The sequence below is a fragment of the Lipotes vexillifer genome, unplaced genomic scaffold, assembly GCF_000442215.2.
Source record: "Lipotes vexillifer unplaced genomic scaffold, Lipotes_vexillifer_v1.1 scaffold773, whole genome shotgun sequence".
NCBI lineage: Eukaryota > Metazoa > Chordata > Mammalia > Artiodactyla > Lipotidae > Lipotes > Lipotes vexillifer.
Genome location: NW_006786767.1, coordinates 229,964 through 249,802, shown reverse-complemented (window position 1 = coordinate 249,802; position 19,839 = coordinate 229,964). Strand labels below are relative to the sequence as shown.

The following is a 19,839-nucleotide window of genomic DNA, read 5'->3' as shown; positions in this document are numbered from 1 at the left end:
TAAAGAAACTAGAGGCTGGAATATAGGGTAACTGTGTGGAAGGACTGAGGTCCTTTGAGCAAAGAAGCCTTTTGGGGCAGAGTCAGAAATGGCAAATAACTGTCCAGACAAGAGGAAATTCCATCTTTAACCCGTACCGTACGTGTCACTCTGATACTCTTATTTCTTCTGAAAAACTTTCTTACTTAAAAAAAAGGAAGTTAAGCAGTATCTTTTCAATTTCAGAAATTCTTAAGGAATAAAATCTTCCCATATGATCTAGAGGAGAAACACACAAATCAGATACCAAGCCTGGTAGGGACCATCTCATTCCCCACCTCAACACAACCCTCACACCTGAATATGAATGGAATCAGACACACCCAGTACCCAGACAACCTGTGGGACCAGGATAGCCCTCATGAGCCTGAATTATAACAAATAAGTTCTGATTAAGTTTGGGCTCAGCAGACAATGGCAGTCTTTAACAGCCTGCCAATTACACCTATATACTCACCTATGCAGCTCTTTCTTTCTCACTATGGCCCAGATACTACCATACCTAAAATGATGCTACTGCAGGTGAGTAAGATAGAAGGCAATTAATTACTTACCAAGAAAATGGGGATCCAGGAATGAATCCTGCAATGATCTGTTGTAGTACTCTGTTGAAGGAAAAAAATTAGATAAGAGAACAGACTAATGAAAGTACTCTATAGATATCCACGGCTGACTAATCACCAACTCCTTCCCCAAAACACAATGGCTTTTCACTGACTATTATACAATAGAGAGCACCAGAAATCAGTCCACTACACGGTAGAGTGCTACTTTGCTATTATGGCTGTCTTCCTGAGCTCTGCTACTTTATGTATTAATAGATTTTTATGAATTAAGCTGGAAAGGAATGATTGTATGGTTAGTTTTCAAACTATGATTCTTGGATACTTGGCAGCAAAATGAGGCTGAAAGGGATGCTAAGCCAGGGAGATGCTGGACCCACCTCCCTACAACAAGGGTAGTTCCATTTTTATGTGTTATGCACATTGTGCAAGATAGTATTTAAAGGGCCCTTTTGTAAAAGTTCAACAATAGCTAACTATACTATGTGTTTGTTTTAAAATATGTTCACAAGTTATTTTATACTACTCTGGGTGTAGGTTGGACTGAATGACTTACTTTTTTTTTTTCCTGAGGTATAACTGACATATAACATTATATGATTTTTTTTCAGGTGTACAACACAATGATTTGATGTTTGTATATAATGCAAAGGATCACCACAATAAGACTAATTAGCATTCATTACCACACAGTTATAAAATTTTACTTTCTTGTGATGAGAACTTTTAAGATCTACTCTCTTAGCAACTTTCAAATATGCAATACAGTATTAAAATGATAATACTGTAATGAACTATAGTATCTCATTGTGGATTTCCCTGATGATACAGTCACCGTGCTATACATTATATCCCCATTATTTATTTTATAACTGAAAATTTGTCCCTTTTGACCTCTTTCACCCATTTCACCCATCCCCCAACCCCTGCCTCTGGCAACTCACCAATCTATTCTCTATATCTGTGAACTCGGTTACTGAATTCTTTTTTTAGATTCCACATATAAGATCATACAGTATTTGTCTTTCTCTTTGTCTCATCTATTTCACTTAGCATAATGTCCTCAAGGTCCATCCACGTTGTTGCAAATGGTAAGATTTCATTCTTTTTCACAGCTGAATAACATTCCACTGTATATATGTACCACAGTTTCTTCACCCATTCATCCATCAGTGGACCCTTAGGTTGTTTCCATGTCTTGGCTATGGTAAACAATGCTGCAATGAACAGGGGGATGCATATATCTTTTCAAATTTGTGTTTTTGTTTTCTTCAGATGAATACCCAGAAGTGGAATTGCTGGATCATAAGGTAGTTCTATTTTTAATTTTTTGAGGAACCTCCATATTGTTTTCTATAGTGGCTACACCAATTTACATTCCTACCAACAGTGTACAAGGGTTCATTCCCTTTTCTCCACATCCTTATCAACACTTGTTATTTCTTGCTTTTTGATAATAGCCATTCTAACAGGTATGAGGTGATATCTCATTGTGGTTTTGATTTATATTTCTCTGATGATTAGTGATGTTGAGCATTTTTTCATGTGCCTGTTGGCCAACTGTAATGTCTTCTTTGGAAAAATGTCTATTCAAGTCCTCTGCACATTTTTAAATTGGGTTGTTTGTTTTTGTTGCTGTTGAGTTGCATGAGTTCTTTGTATATTTTGGATATTAACCGTTTGTTGGATACAGCATTTGCAAATATCTCCTCCCATTCAGTAGGTTTCCTTTTCATTTTGATTTCCTTTGCCATGCAGAAGCTTTTTATGGTTTGATGTAGTCCCACTTGTTCATTTTTACTTTTGTTGCCTCTGCTTTTGGAGTCATCCAAAAAAATCATGACCAAGACTGATGTCTTAGAGTTTACTGCTTGTTTTCTTACAGGGATTTTATGGTTTCAGGTCTTATGTTCAAGTCTTTAATCCATTTTGAGTTAATTTTTGTGTATAGTGTTAAGACAGTGGTCCAGTTTCATTCTTTTGCCTGTGGCTGTCCAGTTTTTCCAACACCGTTTATTAAAGAGAATGTCCTTTCTCCACTGTATAATCTTGGCTCCTTTGTCATAAATTAATTGACCATATATGCAAAGGTTTATTTCTGGACCCTCTATTCTATTCCATTGATTTAGGTGTCTGTTTTTATGCCAGTACCATACTGTGACTTACTTCTTAACAATAGAATATGGTGGGATAACTGTGACTTCCAAGGCTAGTTCATAAAAGGCACTGTGGCTTCCTCCTTGCAGCCTCTCTTGGATTACTTTCTCTGGGACAGTGCCATAGCAAGCAGTCCTGTGCAAAGGCCCACATGATAAAGAACTGAGGCCTCCTGACAAGAGCCAGAACAAACCTGCCAGACGCTGAGTAACTCCCAGTTGACTCTTCAGATAACTACAGCAATGGCCAATGTCTTGACTGTAAGCTCATGAGACCCTGGGCCAGAACCACCCAGCTAAGCTGCTCCCAAATTCCTCGCCCAGTGAACCTATGAGATAATAAATATCTGTTGTTTAAGCCTCTAAGTTCTGGGGTAATTTGTTATACAGCAATAGATAACTAATACAGATTCTGATACCTAGAAGTGAGTACTGCTGTAACAAAAACCTAAAATGGAGTAGCTTTGGAACACAGCAGAGGGCAGGGTTGGAAGGACTTTGAGGAGAGAGTGAGTAAACGTTTGAAGAGCCTTTAAGAAATTGTAGAAGCATGATGGCTTTTGAGGAAGTTATGGGTGAGTACTTAAGGGAAAGTGAGAAAAATCTTTTTGGAAATGGGAGGGAAAGGGATCCTTGTTATGTAGTTATGTAGTGGCAAAAGCTGTTGCCTGACATAACATGGAAAGTAGAAGTTGTGGCTCATGAATTGGGTGATAATGTAGCTAACAAGATTTCCAGACAGGGGTGTTGAAGGTTCCTTTTGACTTCTTCTTGCTGTATTAAAATGCAAGAGAAGAGGAATAAATTAAAGGAAGAATAGTTAAAAAGGAGTTAAGACTAGATAATTCTGAAAATTCCTGGCCTCTCCAGATGGCAAATGATACTAAAATTAAGAAATGGCTTTAAAAAAAAGAAAGAAATGGTTTCTGAGCAAAGATCAAATCATGGGCATTGCCAAGAAAATGGTTAAAGAGGAAGCCAAGAGTGTGGCTATAAAAATTCTTTGTTAAGACCTCAGAAAGAGGGGCTTCCCTGGTGGCACAATGGTTGAGAATCCGCCTGCCAATGCAGGGGACATGGGTTCGATCCCTGGTCTGGGAAGATCCCACAAGCCGCGGAGCAACTAAGCCCGTGCGCCACAACCACTGAGCCTGTGCTCTAGAGACCGCAAGCCACAACTACTGAGCCCGCACGCCACAACTACTGAAGCCCGTGTGCCTAGAGCCTGTGCTCCGCAACAAGAGAAGCCTGCGCACGGCAACGAAGGGTAGCCCCCACTTGCCACAACTAGAGAAAGCCCGTGCGCAGCAACGAAGACCCAATGCAGCCAAAAATAAATAAATTAAAAAAAAAAAAGAAAAGACCTCAGAAAGTTCACATAGTGCCTAGAGAGCTATTCAATTAAACAACTGAGCTTCTAAGAAGCTTAAGTGTGTTGTATTAGTTTCCTAGGGCTGCCGTAACAAATTCCCACAAACTGGGTAGCTTAAAACAACAGGAATTTATTCTCTCACAGTTTTGGAAGTCAGAAATCTGAAACTGAGATGCTGTTAGGGTTAGTTCCTTCTGGAGTCTCTAAGAGAGAATCTATTCCATGCCTCTCTCCCAGCTTCTGGTGGTTTCCAGCAATCCTTGCTGTTTCTTAGCTTGGCGACACATTATTCCAATCTCTGCCTCGGTAGTCATATGACTTTCTTCTGTGTCTTCTGTATCCAAATTTCTCTCTTCTTATAAAAACACCATTGGATTAGGGGCCACTCTAACCCAAGACGATCTCATCTTATTTTGATTACATGTATAAAATATCTTGTTTCCAAATAAGGTCACATACACAGGTACTGGAAGTTAGGACTTGAACATTTCTTTGGGGGTGGGGGGGGATATAATTCTATCCCACTACAAGTACTGTCCTTCAGCAATCCCAGCAGAAGCCCAAGGTAAAAAAGAGATTATATAAAAAAGATTTGTGGGTATAAGTTTTGTTAATGGCATGAATCTCACTAATAGTAAAAAGAAACACTGCCAGCTTCAACTGAAAGGTACAGAGGCAGTACAAAATGAAAAGAGACCCTTTGGGCCCTCAAAATTCTACTGGCAAGAAGCAGGCTAAGAAAACTATGAAGTTGCAAATCTGGACTACTTTCTATGGAAAAGAATACTCATAGGGTGGAATCAAGAGCCAGGAAGGAGGAAACAAGAGCCACAGAGAAGCATTCCTGGGTAGAAGTAGAACTAAGTCCTAATCAAGGAATGTCCAACACTTATCCAGACAAACATTAAAATTGCTACGAATCAGTGACTTCTTTGTGCCTTTCATCTTCTCCCTTTTTAAACAGAAATCTCTATACCTGTTTGTTATACGCCTGTCCCATCACTATATGTTAGGTATATATGAGGGGTAGAAAACTTGCCTCTTTGGTTTATAGATCTCCACATCAAAAGGAATTATGTCTGAGGAACTACACGCAAAGAGCCTCATCCACACTTGGACTTAAGTAAATGACAACCACCTGGATTTCAAGTTGATGCTGTACAGGGACAAGACTTTTGGTGGGTCTTGGGAGGAGGTGAATGTATTTTGCACATGGGAGAAATGTAAGTAATTTCTGGCCAAAGGTTAAACTGTGGTAGTTTTCAAATATGTCCACAAATTCTTTAATACTCCTCCCCTTTAAGAGGTAGAGCTTAATTCTCCTCCCCTTGAATGTGGACTGGACTTAGTGACTCACTTCTTACAGATAAAGTATGGCTGGAAGGACAGTGTTTGGCTTCCAAGATAGGATATAAAAAGGCTTTACGGTTTTTCCCTTCTTCCTTTCTCTCTCTTGGATCACTTACTCTAGGGGAAGCCAGCTGCCAAGTCATGAAGACACCGAAGAAGTCCTACGGAGAAGTCCACACAGTGAGGAACTGAGGCGTCCTGCCAACAGCAATGTTAGCTGAACCATCTTGGAAGTGGATCTTCCAGCCCCAGTTTAGGGTTCAGATGACTGCAGCCACAGCAGACATTTTGATTATAACCTCATGAAAACCTTTACCAAAAACACCTAGCTAAGCTGCTCCCAAATTCCTGACTCTCAGAAACTGTGAGATGATAAATGTCTGTTGTTATAAGCTGTTATAAGCAATAAGTAACTAATATACCCTCCCTGCTTGCTAATACAGATATACCTCAGAGATATCGCAGGTTTGCTTCCAGACCACTGCTATAAACAAATTTTTTGGTTTCCCAGTACATATAAAAGTTATGTTTACACTATACTGTAGTCTACTAAGTGTGCAATAGCATTAGGTCTAAAACATTGTACATAACCTTAATTTAAAAATACTTTATTGCTAAAAACGCTAACCATCATCTGAACCTTCAGGAAGTTGTAGTAGTAACATCAAAGATCACTGATCACAGCTCACCGTAACAAATACAATAATGAAAAAGTTTAAAATATTACAAGAATTATGAAAATGTGACACAGAGACATGAAGTGAGCAAATGCAATTGGAAAAATGGCACCGACAGACTTTCTAGACGCAGAGCTGTCACAAACCTTCAATTTGTAAAAAACGCACTATCTGCTAGGTGCAATAAAGTGAAGTGCAATAAAATGGGGTATGCTGTACAGTTGGCCCTCTGTATCCACAGGTTCTGCATCTACGAACTTAACCAACCAAAGATTGAAAATATTGGGGGGGGGGAAACTCCAGAAAGTTCCAAAAAGCAGAACTTAAATTTGCCATGCACCACCAACTATTTATATAGCATTTACATAGTATTTATAACTATTTACATAGCATTGTTTTAAGTGTTACAAGTACTCTAAAGATGATTTAAAGTATACAGGAGGATGTACATCGGTTATTTGCAAACACTACACCATTTTATATCAGGGGTAAGAATCCTCAGATTTTGGTATCTGCGGGGGCGGGGGGGTCCTGAAACCAATGCTCCCGATGGATACTGAGGGATGACTAATTAGATGAACAGTTTATCACATGCTTGAACTAACCAATAATTAAATGGTAATAATCAAGTTTGAGAGACAGGCTAGTTCCTTGAAGCTCTAAAGCTGACCCTATACAAATACTTGGAATTGCCAGGGACACCTCAATGGATCAGCTGCTGATTTCCCCTTTATCGGCTGCTTACCCTCTGGAAATGAGATGTTGGTTCCACCTCAGCAGTGACAGAGAGAGACCACTCAGGGTGACCCCAGTAAGTGTATGAGCTGTTGTTAGGAGATTATCTTCACTTGATACATACAGTATTTACACTGAACTTTTTTTTTTTTTTTTTTTTTTTTTTTTTTTTTTTTTTTTTTTTTTTTTTTTTTTTTTTTTTTTTTTTTTTTTTTTTTTTTTTTTTTTTTTTTTTTTTTTTTTTTTTTTTTTTTTTTTTTTTTTTTTTTTTTTTTTTTTTTTTTTTTTTTTTTTGAGGTACATGGGCATCTCACTGCTGTGGCCTCTCCCGTTGCGGAGCACAGGCTCCAGACGCGCAGGCTCAGCGGCCATGGCTCACGGGCCCAGCCACTCCACGGCATGTGGGATCCCCCCGGACCGGGGCACAAACCTGCGTCCCCTGCATCAACAGGCAGACTCTCAACCACTGCGCCACCAGGGAAGCCCTGAATTTTTTTTAAACAAAAACTTTTTCTTAAAGTACTAGGTAGCTAAAAGGGGTAGGGGGAAGAGGTGTATGTATCTAATTTTAGCAACCCACAGAAGAGAAAAATCAATCCACGGGGTCTGGAGGGGTATGCTAAGACCAGATAAGAGTATTCACGTAGTCTCCAAAGCTGTAATCTCTCTAGGTTTTCCTCCTAGCTCCCTTCTCAGACTCCTCTACTTATTCCTCCTATCTTCCAAACTTCTAATCAATGAGGGCCCAGAGCTCAATTCTCTGAGCTCTTCTATTTTCTATCTTGACTCTTTTGGCAATTTCATCCAGGTTTATAATTTTAAATATCATAAAGAGGCAACAACTTCCAGATTTTATCTCTAGCCAAGACCTCTGCCTACTCAACATCACCACTTGAATGTGTAATAAGCACCTCAACCTTATGTCCAAAACTGAACTCTTAGATCTTCTCCCCCAAACCTGTTCCCCCTAGTATTCCGCATTTCAGCTGATGGTGGCTCCACTTTTCTAGCTGCTCAGACCAAAAACCTTTCTGTCATCCTTAACTCTTCTTTCTGTTACACCTCATATCCAATCTGCCAGCAAATCCTATCATGCCCATTATCAAACTTTATCTAGAATCCAACCATTTTTTTGCACTAACCCTCATCCAAGCCACTAGTATCTCTAACTTAGATTAATCCAACAGCCTCTTAAATGGTTTCTCTGCTTCTGTCTTTGCCCCTGTGCCTCTTGAACACACACATACCCCTGGCCATTCTATTATCAACATAGCAGTTAGAATGATCATTTTAAGACATAAGTTAGACCATGTCATTCTTCTGCCCTAAACTTCCTACTGGATTTCCACTGCACTCAGAATAAAGCCTGTATAACAGGCTACCAGTCTCTACATGATCTCATACTCAGCTACCCAGCCCCAGCTCCAACAACTGCTCTGTGACCTCATCTCCTACTATTCCCCTCTCTTACTCTGCTCCACACTAGACTCTCCTTGTTGGCACATTCTTGGCTCATTCCCTCCCTTCCTTTATGTCTATTCAAAAACCTTCTCAACAAGGCCTTTGCTGACTACACTTTTTGAAACATCACTTCTCCCACACTCCCTAACTCCCTTCCCCGCCTTTTTTCCCCCAAAGCATTTACTACTGCTTAACGCTCTATCAATTTAATTTATTTTGCTTGTCTGTCATCCCCCATTACTACGTAAATTCCACAAGGGCAATCATTTTTTACTGTTTTGTTCACTACTGTATGCCCAACATCCTGAATAGCACCTGGCATAGTAATACACAAATGTTTACTGAATGACTTAAGAGACCCCAAGATGGGGCCCATTAAGATGGACATTGAAAGACATATACAATCTATTAAGATAAAAAAAGGAGATTATAAAATAGGTATAGTATGCTTCCATTTCAATTATATAGATGTAGATATCTCATATATATACGGGAAAAGGTCTACATAATTATGTATCAAGGTATAAGTAACTGGCTATTTCTGGGTAATGTTGTTTTTTTAATCCATGCCAAAAAACAAAACAAACCTATTACTTTTAAATAGCAACAAAAAAAGTTAACAACCGAAAGGAAGTCATTTCTCAAAATTTGAGTTGTGATCAGTGGTCAGAAAATGTTAAGTCCCAGAATCTAGGGTTAACTTCAGGAAAACATATTCTTAAGGAAGGAAACCTTAAATGTTAAGAGTACCACACTGATGGGCTTCCCTGGTGGCGCAGTAGTTGAGAGTCTGCCTGGTGATGCAGGGTACACGGGTTCGTGCCCTGGTCCGGGAAGATCCCACATGCCGCGGAGCGGCTAGGCCCGTGAGCCATGGCCGCTGAGCCTGCGCGTCCGGAGCCTGTACTCCACAACGGGAGAGGCCACAACAGTGAGAGGCCCGTGTACCGCCAAAAAAAAAAGAGTACCATACTGAAATAAAAGATATGTTTTAATGTAATAAGTGCAAACTAAAGGGTGGTAATCTCTATGAAGCCAGGAAAATATGAATGTATTAGTGTTGAACTAGTACAAAGCAAAAGAACAAATGACAAACATAAATACTTTTCCATCCTAAAAAAAAATCATTAAGATGAAATATGAGGACCTCCCTGGTGGTGCAGTGGTTAAGAATCCACCTGCCAATGCAGGGTACACGACTTCGAGTCCTGGTCCAGGAAGATCCAACATGCCATGGAGTAACTAAGCCCATGTGCCACAACTACTGAGCTTGAGCTCTAGAGCCCATGAGCCACAACCATTGAGCCCACGTGCCACAACTATTGAAGCCCGCGCACCTAGAGCCCATGCTCCGCAACAGGACAAGCCACCACAATGAGAAGCCTGCGTACCACAACGAAGAGTAGCCCCTGCTCGCCACAACTAAAGAAAGCCTGCACACAGCAATGAAGATCCAATGCAGCCAAAAGTAAAATTAATTTTTTTAAAAAAGATGAAATATGAATAATTCCTTAGGCTTATCACAATCCAAATGAAATTTCTCCAAAAGACTATGCAATTTCCTTTGCTGACTCTATACACACCAAGCAACCATCTGATTGCTTTTGATTTCTTGATATCTAGGAAATTCAAAGACATTATTAAGCTAATAAGCAGAAGTGAGTTTTCCAGTCACTGAAGTAGAATTCCCCGAGTTGTAAATTAATAAATTACTCTTCTGGCACAGGTCAGATAATTATTTAAGGTTAGATAAGATGACCTGATTACACCCAGATAAACTATCATTTGAAAGCTGCAGATTAGAGGACTTTAGGCACACTCAATAAATATTTGCAGAATGGATGAACAATTGAAGACTTACCCTTCTTTATATGAGCAAAAAAGGCTTCACTCATGTCAATGAAAAAGCCAAAGAAAATACATCTCATTTCAGGAGAGCTCCTTAAATTTGTGTGAGGAGCACATTAATAATCCCACAAAGGCTAATCCCTGACATCTGATTTCTTAAATGACAAAGTACTCTGTCTACAGTAAAATGGGTGGAATGATCAGAAGCCTGAGATGTAGCCCATGGAAACCACTAGCTGAGAACCCGACAAACAGGATAAAAAGTTATACTACTTCTCAAATCAACAGGACAAACTGTTATCGGGAAGAAGCCAAGCCAGAATTTAATCAATAAAAAAAACCTATAAAATACAGAATTGTAAAGTGTTTTCAAAACATTGGGCGACATTATAATGACAACTACTGTAAAGTAATAACAATCATGTAGAACAATCTGAATAGACCTGCTAATCAGGCAGAGTAGTAATATGCCCCAAATATGTGTTATGTTCCATTTACACTTAATGTGAAAGAAAAGAGAAAATAAATTGAATTTAAAACTTCCCAAGTTCTACTTACTGACACACTAGTATGTGTCTCTTGGAAGAAAAATTTCTGAGAAAGTTAGGAAAATGCTTAATTGTTTTTTTTTTTTAATTGGGAAGACTATAAGATACTGTTAAATTTTTTTCAATTATTTTGAAACATTCATAATCCCACCAAATACAAATATCATCATTTTTGCCATATCCTGGCTCCAATATTTAACTGGCTTCATACCCTTAGGCAATTTACCTAACCACTCTGTGCCTCAGTTTCTACTGTAGAATGGAAATATTCACAGTAACTTCTCCAGAGAGTTATAGTGAAGATTAAATAAATACATGAAAAGCACTCAGACTAGTACCTGGCACAAACTCTTAGCTATTATAACTACTAATTCATATGTTCCATACATACCTCTTAGCAACATAATTACAATTAACCATTCATTCAACACAAATATATACAATGTCCACTATAAAACAGATACTACCTAGAAGCTGGGAATACAAAATGAATGAAATTCCACCCTAGACCATTAACCCTAGAAGTAACTGAAAAGGTTGTAACAGATCTGGTCCCCCAAAAGATTCTAGGTCCAGATGAAATTACAGGTAACTTTTACCAAACCTTTAAGGAATAAATAATTCCTTATTTAAACTATTCCCAAGCCTAAGAACAAAGCAAGATTTTCCAGTTCATTTTATCAAACTAATACAACCCTGATACCCAAACTTGATAAAGATAATACAAGAAAATTACCAGCTCCCTTATGAATCAATGCAAAAATCCTAAAAAAGATTAGGAAGAAATCAACTCCAATAGTTTATTAAAAGATTAACACTCCTTGACAAAGTAGTTTTTATTTGAGGCCTGTTGAATTCAAACTGTTGGTTCAACGTGAGAAAATCTATTAGTTAATAAAATGCATTAATTGTTTAAAGAAGAAAAACTATAAGGGTCATTTTCATAGGACTGCAAAGGTCATTTGATAAAATCACTAGTCATCCTCAATTAAAAGCTCATAATAAATTAGGAATAAAATAAACCTTTCTTAATGTGATAGGAACCATATTAGGAACCAAAAGTGAATATGCTTAATAAAAAAACACTAATTCACTCTCCTTTAAGTCAGGAAGAAGATAAAGATGGCTACACTTAGACAACTTTGTTTTGACAATATAGTCAATGCAACAGATAAGAAAAAATAATGAGGCATAAACATAGGGGAAGAATACAATCAATATTTGTATCAATCGATACACCTGCTAATCTAGAAACCTTAGAGAACAAAATGAAAAACTATTAGAGCTAATAAAAGAATTCAATTAAGTAGCACGGAGCAGGGTATCTATCTAATAATCAGTTTAAAATTAAGTGAAACCATAAAACTTTACTGAATAACATTAAAAAAAGAACCAAACAAATTGAGATATGAGCCATGGGCCTAGATGAGAAGTTTCAATATTATAAAAAGTACCAACTGTCCCAAAATTAATATGAACTTGCAATCAAAATCCCAATGGGATGGGAGAGAGGTCAGAGATTGACAAATTGCATTTAAAATTCATTTGAAAGAGTAAATGTAAGAGAAGCACCCAAAAATTTTTGCAAAGGAACAATAACAAAGTGGACTTTCACTACTAGCTATCAAATCATACTATAAAATTATAGAAAGTAAATCAGTAAGACATAGGCACAGGAGTACACAAATAAAGATCAGACCATAACAGAGAATCCAGATAGAGATGAATATGAAACTGTATATATAACAAAGGTAACATTTCGAATCAGGTGGATTATTCAATAAATGAGAGGGGACAGACCCTTAACTTAAAAAATACACAATAATACACTCACCACCAGACATGTGGGCACAAAACACAAACCAAGCCAGAGATCCTCCCTGGGAGTTGACAGATGCACATATCCTCTGGGATGAATGTTCTAATGTTCTTATAAACTTGGAACTACCATTAGCTATCTTTCGTTTTACACAGGAGAGCTATCTAATAATGATGCCAACAAAGAGAGAGACAGATGAAGATAACATACTGACTGACCATCTAGATCCATCTAAGAACATCTAATTTACATCCGTGGTTCTTAATATTGCCCCTACACAGCAACTTAGGAATCCAAGGAGATGGTTTTGCTAGTTACAGTAAATAGGGTAGTACCATTCGTATTTAGTAGCAAGGAAAGAGCCGTGCTAGTCACCCTGCAAGAAATGGGAGGAAAGCCAGGACCAAAAAGGAACTGTCCTCCAGCATGCATAATTTTTAACATCCTGCCTGGACATTCACTTGGAGAACATCTGTCTATAATTAACTGAGCCTAAACTCAACTCCATTCTACACAAAGTATTTCCAACTTGGTTTTAATATATACTGAATTAATTAATTAATTAATTAATTAATATATGGCTGCATTGGGTCTTCGTTGCTGTGCGCGGGCTTTCTCTAGTTGCAGTGAGTGGCGAGCAGTGGCTACTCTTCGTTGCAAATCAAAACTACAATGAGGTAGCACCTCACACCAGTCAGAATGGCCATCATCAAAAAATCTACAAACAATAAATGCTGGAGAGGGTGTGGAGAAAAGGGAACCCTCTTGCACTGTTGGTGGGAATGTAAATTGATACAGCCACTATGGAGAACAGTATGGAGGTTCCTTAAAAAACTAAAAATAGAACTACCATATGACCCAGCAATCCCACTACTGGGCATATACCCTGAGAAAACCATAATTCAAAAAGAGTCATGTACCACAATGTTCACTGCAGCTCTATTTACAATAGCCAGGACATGGAAGCAACCTAAGTGTCCATCGACAGATGAATGGATGAAGAATATGCGGCACATATATACAATGGAATATTACCCAGCCATAAAAAGAAACAAAATTGAGTTATTTGTAGTGAGGTGGATGGACCTAGAGTCTGTCATACAGAGTGAAGTAAGCCAGAAAGAGAAAAACAAATACAGTATGCTAACACATATATATGGAATCTAAAAAAAAAAATGGTTCTGAAGAACCTAGGGGCAGGATAGGAATAAAGATGCAGACGTAGAGAATGGACTTGAGGAGACAGAGAGTGGGAAGGGTAAGCTGGGACGAAGAGCATGGCATGGACATATATACACTATCAAATGTAAAATAGATAGCTAGTGGGAAGCAGCCACATAGCACAGGGAGATCAGCTGGGTGCTTTGTGACCACCTAGAGGGGTGGGGTAGGGAGGGTGGGAGGGAGACGCAAAAGGGAGGAGATATGGGGATATGTGTATATGTATAGCTTATTCACTTTGTTAGAAAGCAGAAACTAACACACTATTGTAAAGCAATTATACTCCAATAAAGATGTTAGAAAAAAAAATAGACCCAGATACTGATGTTACCAAAAAAGGGCTTTAAATTAACTATGACTAGTATGTTCAAATAAAGATGGAGAATATCAACAAAGAATCTGAATCCATACAGCAATCAAATTGAAATTTTAGAAATGAAAAACATCATATCTGAAATAAGGAATTCATTTGATAGGTTTAACAGTAGATCAAAAACAGCAGAAGACAAGACTAATGATACTGAAGGTGGGTCAATAGAAAATATCCAAAATGAAGTACAGAGAAAAAAAGAATTAAAAATACGGAAAGATAAGATTCTCATAGACATACAAAAATAATAAACAAGAAGGAGCGTTCAATGCACTATAGTTTATAATGATGAAAAAAGAAAATCTAAAAGCTCTCCAATGTTCATCAATAGGGAATTGTCTAAATTAATTACCATACATTCATAAGATGGAATTCTATTCATGTGTTTAAATGTGACAGATCTGGCAGGTCTATAAGGTCTATAACGACATGGAAAGTTCGACAAAATATCCTGCTAGGGGAAGAAAATTAGATAATAAAGATATCCAATTAGATATTGTCCCTACCCCCATGGAGCAGTGAGAAAAAACTACAACAGGTATAAAGGGGTACGTAAATTGGATTTTTTATTTTCCATATAAACACAGCAAAATCCATTTTTACACATCTCTAATGGTTGGCTATTTTCTTCCTAAGTGTGTACTTAGAATGAAAATGTAATATCTGGCATTTTCTGATCCTACAGCAGGAAGTAGTCTCTACTTAAGTGGAAAAAAACCCCCAAACAAACAGCTAATGACTATACAGTCAATAATGTTTACACAGATAATACTGTGAAGTTTCTTTTCAGAGCACATCTAAATAAGTGTAACAGAAGGACCCTACGGGGCCTTCCTGGGACAGACCCCACCATGTCCTCTGCCTGTCTCTTGTCTCTAGAAAAACTTTAGAATAAAATTAATCAGAGAAATGGGAAAATACAGAAGCAAAGGAAAGCAGTCAACAAAACCAAACAATAGTTTAGTTGTTAAACAAAGTCAAGGACCTTTAGTTCCTCTTCAAGGACTATATATAATATTCTGAGCCATAGCTTTTGAGCTGTTTTGCAGATACTGAAACCCATACCAGGTGGAAGAAGTTAACTACATGATGACCAGACTGTAGCCATGACATAAGCTGCCCCATCTTAACAATTCTGAGAACTGGCCTCAAGGAAATGGGAATAAAGCAACCCTAGAACTGAAGATTAACTGTACTTAAAACAATCAAGATGATGCTGATCAGATCACCGCATGACCAACTTCAAGGTGACTGTTGGAGCTGACTGTGCTGTTCTGCACATAGCCCCCTCCCTCCACCTATACACCCCTGAAACTCCCCTTTCAAAGCTCTTGCCCCCTGATCAGAAACAGGTGAGTTGACCTTTGGACACAAGTCTGCCTTCTCCCCAGGTTGCCAGCCTCCTAAATAAAGCAACCTTTCCTTTCCTACCAACACTGGTCTCTCAAGTACTGGATTTTGAAAGGCAAGCAGCTGAACCTGAGTTTGGTAACATAGGTAAAAAAAACACGTAGGTCCATTTAAAGAAAACATTAAATAATAATAATGATGATGACAGAGAGGAAAAAATTCATCAATACAGTACTTAAATGACTAAAACGCAGAAAACACTGATTTAGAGCCAAAATCACTGAGTTCATGACATCCACAAAAAAGGGGTCGGGGAGGGGTGCCCATGGTTAATATATTTTACAAGCAATAGGCTTAAAATCTTCAGAAGATTGCTATAACATTGTTTAATATAAAATAATGAAATAACATGCCACTTATTCTATTAGCTGAAGTAGCTAATAAAATAGCTAATTAGCAGACACTGACAGGCTGACCCCAAATCCATTCTCAACCGCCTTCTCCCTTGCCACCTCCTACTACAAAGGACAGAAAAGCTAAATCCATGCTCTCCTAGCTTTCTTTACAGCTGAGTGTGGGGAGCATGTGACAAAGTGCCCAGGGAATAGAATTTTCTAGGCAGGAAGTGAAGAGGTGGAAGTGGAGCAGTGAAAAAGATTTTCCTTTCCTTCAAACTACAGGACAAATAAACTGGTGCTATCCCTTTCCCCTTTCTTCCTGCCTGAAGTCTTAAGGCAGTAAGCATGTGGGAAAGACCAAGAGAATCACAGAGATCCAACCCTAACATGGTGGACACACTGAACTAATTTGCTGTGACTTACCTACAGACTTGTTATGTGTAAGAAAAAAAATGCTTGTTTGAGCCATCATTAAATCAGGTTATTTGTTGCTTGCATGTTACTAAGGTAATATGATTATCAGTAAAGGACATGTGAGAAAAGGAAGCTCATGTCTTTCTCTCACTCTTACTAACAGTTAAAGAGACAATGTAGGGCTTCCCTGGTGGCACAGTGGTTTGAGAGTCCGCCTGCCGATGCAGGGGACACGGATTTGTGTCCCAGTCTGGGAGGATCCCACATGCCGCGGAGCGGCTGGGCCCGTGAGCCATGGCCGCTGGGCCTGCGCGTCCGGAGCCTGTGCTCCGCAACGGGAGAGGCCACAGCAGAGAGAGGCCCGCGTACCGCAAAAAAAAAAAAAAAAAAAAAAAAAAAGACAATGTAGTAGCAGAACAGACCACAATTTCCTATGGTATAAAGAGGCAAAGCAACCAAGGAGAACTGATTCAAGCTAACATCTTCACATTGATATTTTATTAGTCTGGCAAGGAATTTTTGACCAAAACATTTTAAAATTTGACCCCTGTCTTCTTTAACTGTACATGGCCCAGCTCAACGGCTCTGTGAGAAGAGTGTATACAGCCTAGTGCCTAAAAACTCCTAGGCATTTGGTAAATGCTAGTCACCTACGTCTCTAGTAGACTGCAGACAGGATATATGGCTGCCTAACGGCATTCATATTGTTTTTTTACAGTAGAACTGACAAATTAGGGTAAATCTCCCTGTTCTTATTTGACAACTAAAAAAAAAATCTTCTTGAAAGATTTTATTTCCGTTAAAGGAAACGCAGCAGAAGCTCCATTTGTCCAACTGGCAAGAAATTATCAGCTAATAATCAGAGAAACACAAGATGATCACTTTACTTAGATGTCCCAACTCTCTTATTAATTTAAGGGCTGTGAACAAGGGCTGCTATCTAAAATGCTTAGATCCAATTTCTCTGGCCAAACTGAGATTATTTGATCATCAAAATGAATAATGATTAAAACAAAATGCATGAGTCTGGGCTAAAATAAGTAGACAGATAAGGTAGGGCAGGGAGAGAGAAAAACTTTTTTTTTAACAACAGATTGTCTAATAGCTGTAGAAAGAATCAAAGAAATAGAAAATCATTATTGTATAGCCATTATAGTAATAATTCAGGCAAGAATCATCAATGGAGTCTAATATCATTAGGTAAAAAACTATTAGAGAACCAGATATTTACTCAATCTCCAAGTATCACCTCAGATTATATATTAATTACAAAAGAGAAAGGGCACCTTTATAAGAAAAATTTGGCAGGCACTGCCTTAACCAAATGGTCAAACTTAACATCACCCATGATGGGTCAAGCTGACATCATGTGCACCCTCTGTTGTGATACACCAAGAAGGATACATCATTTATTTTGTATTCTTGCTCAGATATTTAATCTGAATGAAGAAACAACCAGACAAATCCAAATTAATGGACATCTTGCAAAAACCCCAAAACACAAAAAACTTGTCTTGACTCTTAAAACTAAGGAAGGTCATGTGTAGGTTTTCCAGCTGGCAGCATGAACTAGACCCCCAGCCACGAGCAAGCATTAACCACCAGACATGTAAGCAAATAAGCCTGCAAATTCCAGTCAAGTCTTAAGCTTTAAGTCTTCTAGCTGTGGTCCCAGACATCATACAGCAAAGACAAACTATTTCCCCATACCCTATCCAAATTACTGACCCAAAGAAACTGTGAGATAGAATACATGATTATTACTGTTTTAAGTCACCAAGTTTTACAGTAATTTGTTATGCAATAATAGATAACTAACAGAGGCTCTACTAAGGCAGAATCTCAATTTTCCTCAATAATACCTACCTCATAGGGTTACTGGGAACATTAAATGGGCTAATGATCGTCAAGCTTGGCACAGTATGCATTCTTCATGAATGCTACCTAGTATTAAAATAACTTCAATTTGTGTAGTTAGAAGTATGAATAGAAGAATGCATAAGGTGCTTTGGGGAAGCACAAAAGAAGAGCGTGTGATACAGCCCTGGGGGTCATGGGAGGCTTCCTAAATTCAGTGAAGGACTGATTAATGGGGTTAAAAAAGCAGTAGAGGTACTTCTGCCAGAGAAAACAAATTAAGAAAACATATAGAAGCATGAAACAGTATGTTTCATATTGGTAGAATAAAAAAAAGCAAGAAGTGACCAGAAACAAGGCTACAGCGGTCGGGAGAGTTCAAAACCTCTATATAGAGGGCCTTGTATATGAAGTTATAGACCCCATGACAACGGATTTTAAGGCAGGAAGTGATACAGATCTGAAAATTGAGGCAGATAATCCTGCAAGGGTAATATGGGAATAAATTTAAGAATGATAAAGCTTTGAAGAAGGCTAATGCAATAGTGCAGGCAAACAAGAAAAGATGTAGATATGAACTAGGGGGGAAATGACTGGACAAAATGGGAGCTGAGAAATAGGAAAAAAAATCAGAAAGACTTAATGTTTGATTGGATGTGTATATGAGCTGGATGAGACAAAGTAAAGATTCTAGATTAATGCCTAGGTAGAGAGTGGTACTTCCAATCAAAATCAGAAATAAAGAAAAAGGATCAGGTCTGGAAGAAAAGAGTTTGGTTTCCATTTTTGTGAGTTTGTAGTACCTATGGAACATCCAAATAGAAATGTCTAACAAGAGGTTATACATTCAAATCTTAAATTAGGGAGAAAGGTCAAAAAGAAATATAGATTTGGGAGTGTTTGTATATAGGTAATTATTAGAACTATGAGAGAACCTAATAATGGCCAGAAAACGCTTACAGAGCAGTATTCTCAACCAGAGACAATTTTGCTCCCCCAGGGGAACATCTGGCAATATCTGGAGACATTTTTGGTTGTCATAACTTTGGGGGAGGAGGGGGGGGTTGGTTACTGCATGTAGTAGGTAGAGGCCAGGGATGCTGCTAAACATCCTACAACATACAGGAGAGCCCTACAGAACAAAATTATCCAGCAAAAATGTCAAAGTTAAGAAACCTTGTTGAAGGGTAAGAAGAAAACCAAAATGAAGGAAACACCTTAGGAAAACAAATACTATCCACAAGAAGGAGAAGTCAGAAAATAGGTAAGTCAAGAAAATATACTATCATGGAAGTCACAGAAGTAGAGAATTTCTAGAGGGAAGAAAAAGACCAAAAATGTTGAATTCAGTGAATTGGACGCATACAATACAAATTTTAAAGTATCCACTGGGTATGTAACCAGAATAGAAGGTCACCAGGGATTTTAGTGAAAAAAGGGCCAGACTATAGTAGCAGAAGCATAATAAGAGATGAGAAAGTACACAAAATAAACATAGGCTCCCCTTAAGAAGTCTTATTCAAAGGGGAAGGAAATAAGGTTAGGCAGTAACTAAAGCAGTGGTTCTCAACGCTGGCTACAATCAGAATAACCGAAGGAGCTTTTAAAAATTACAAATGCTTGGACCTCACCCAGAATAATTAAATCAGAATCCATGGGGG

The 19,839-nt window shown here is 38.3% G+C and overlaps 1 protein-coding gene across 1 annotated transcript in view; it reads right to left on the bottom strand.

Moving 5' to 3' along the window:
* RNF115 (ring finger protein 115) overlaps nucleotides 1–19,839 on the bottom strand; it is a 59,943-nt gene that overhangs the window by 5,852 nt on the left and 34,252 nt on the right. Inside the window, exon 5 of the mRNA XM_007459362.1 lies at nucleotides 594–644. Coding sequence (XP_007459424.1) covers nucleotides 594–644 — 51 coding nt within the window. The remainder of the gene's footprint in view (nucleotides 1–593; nucleotides 645–19,839) is intronic.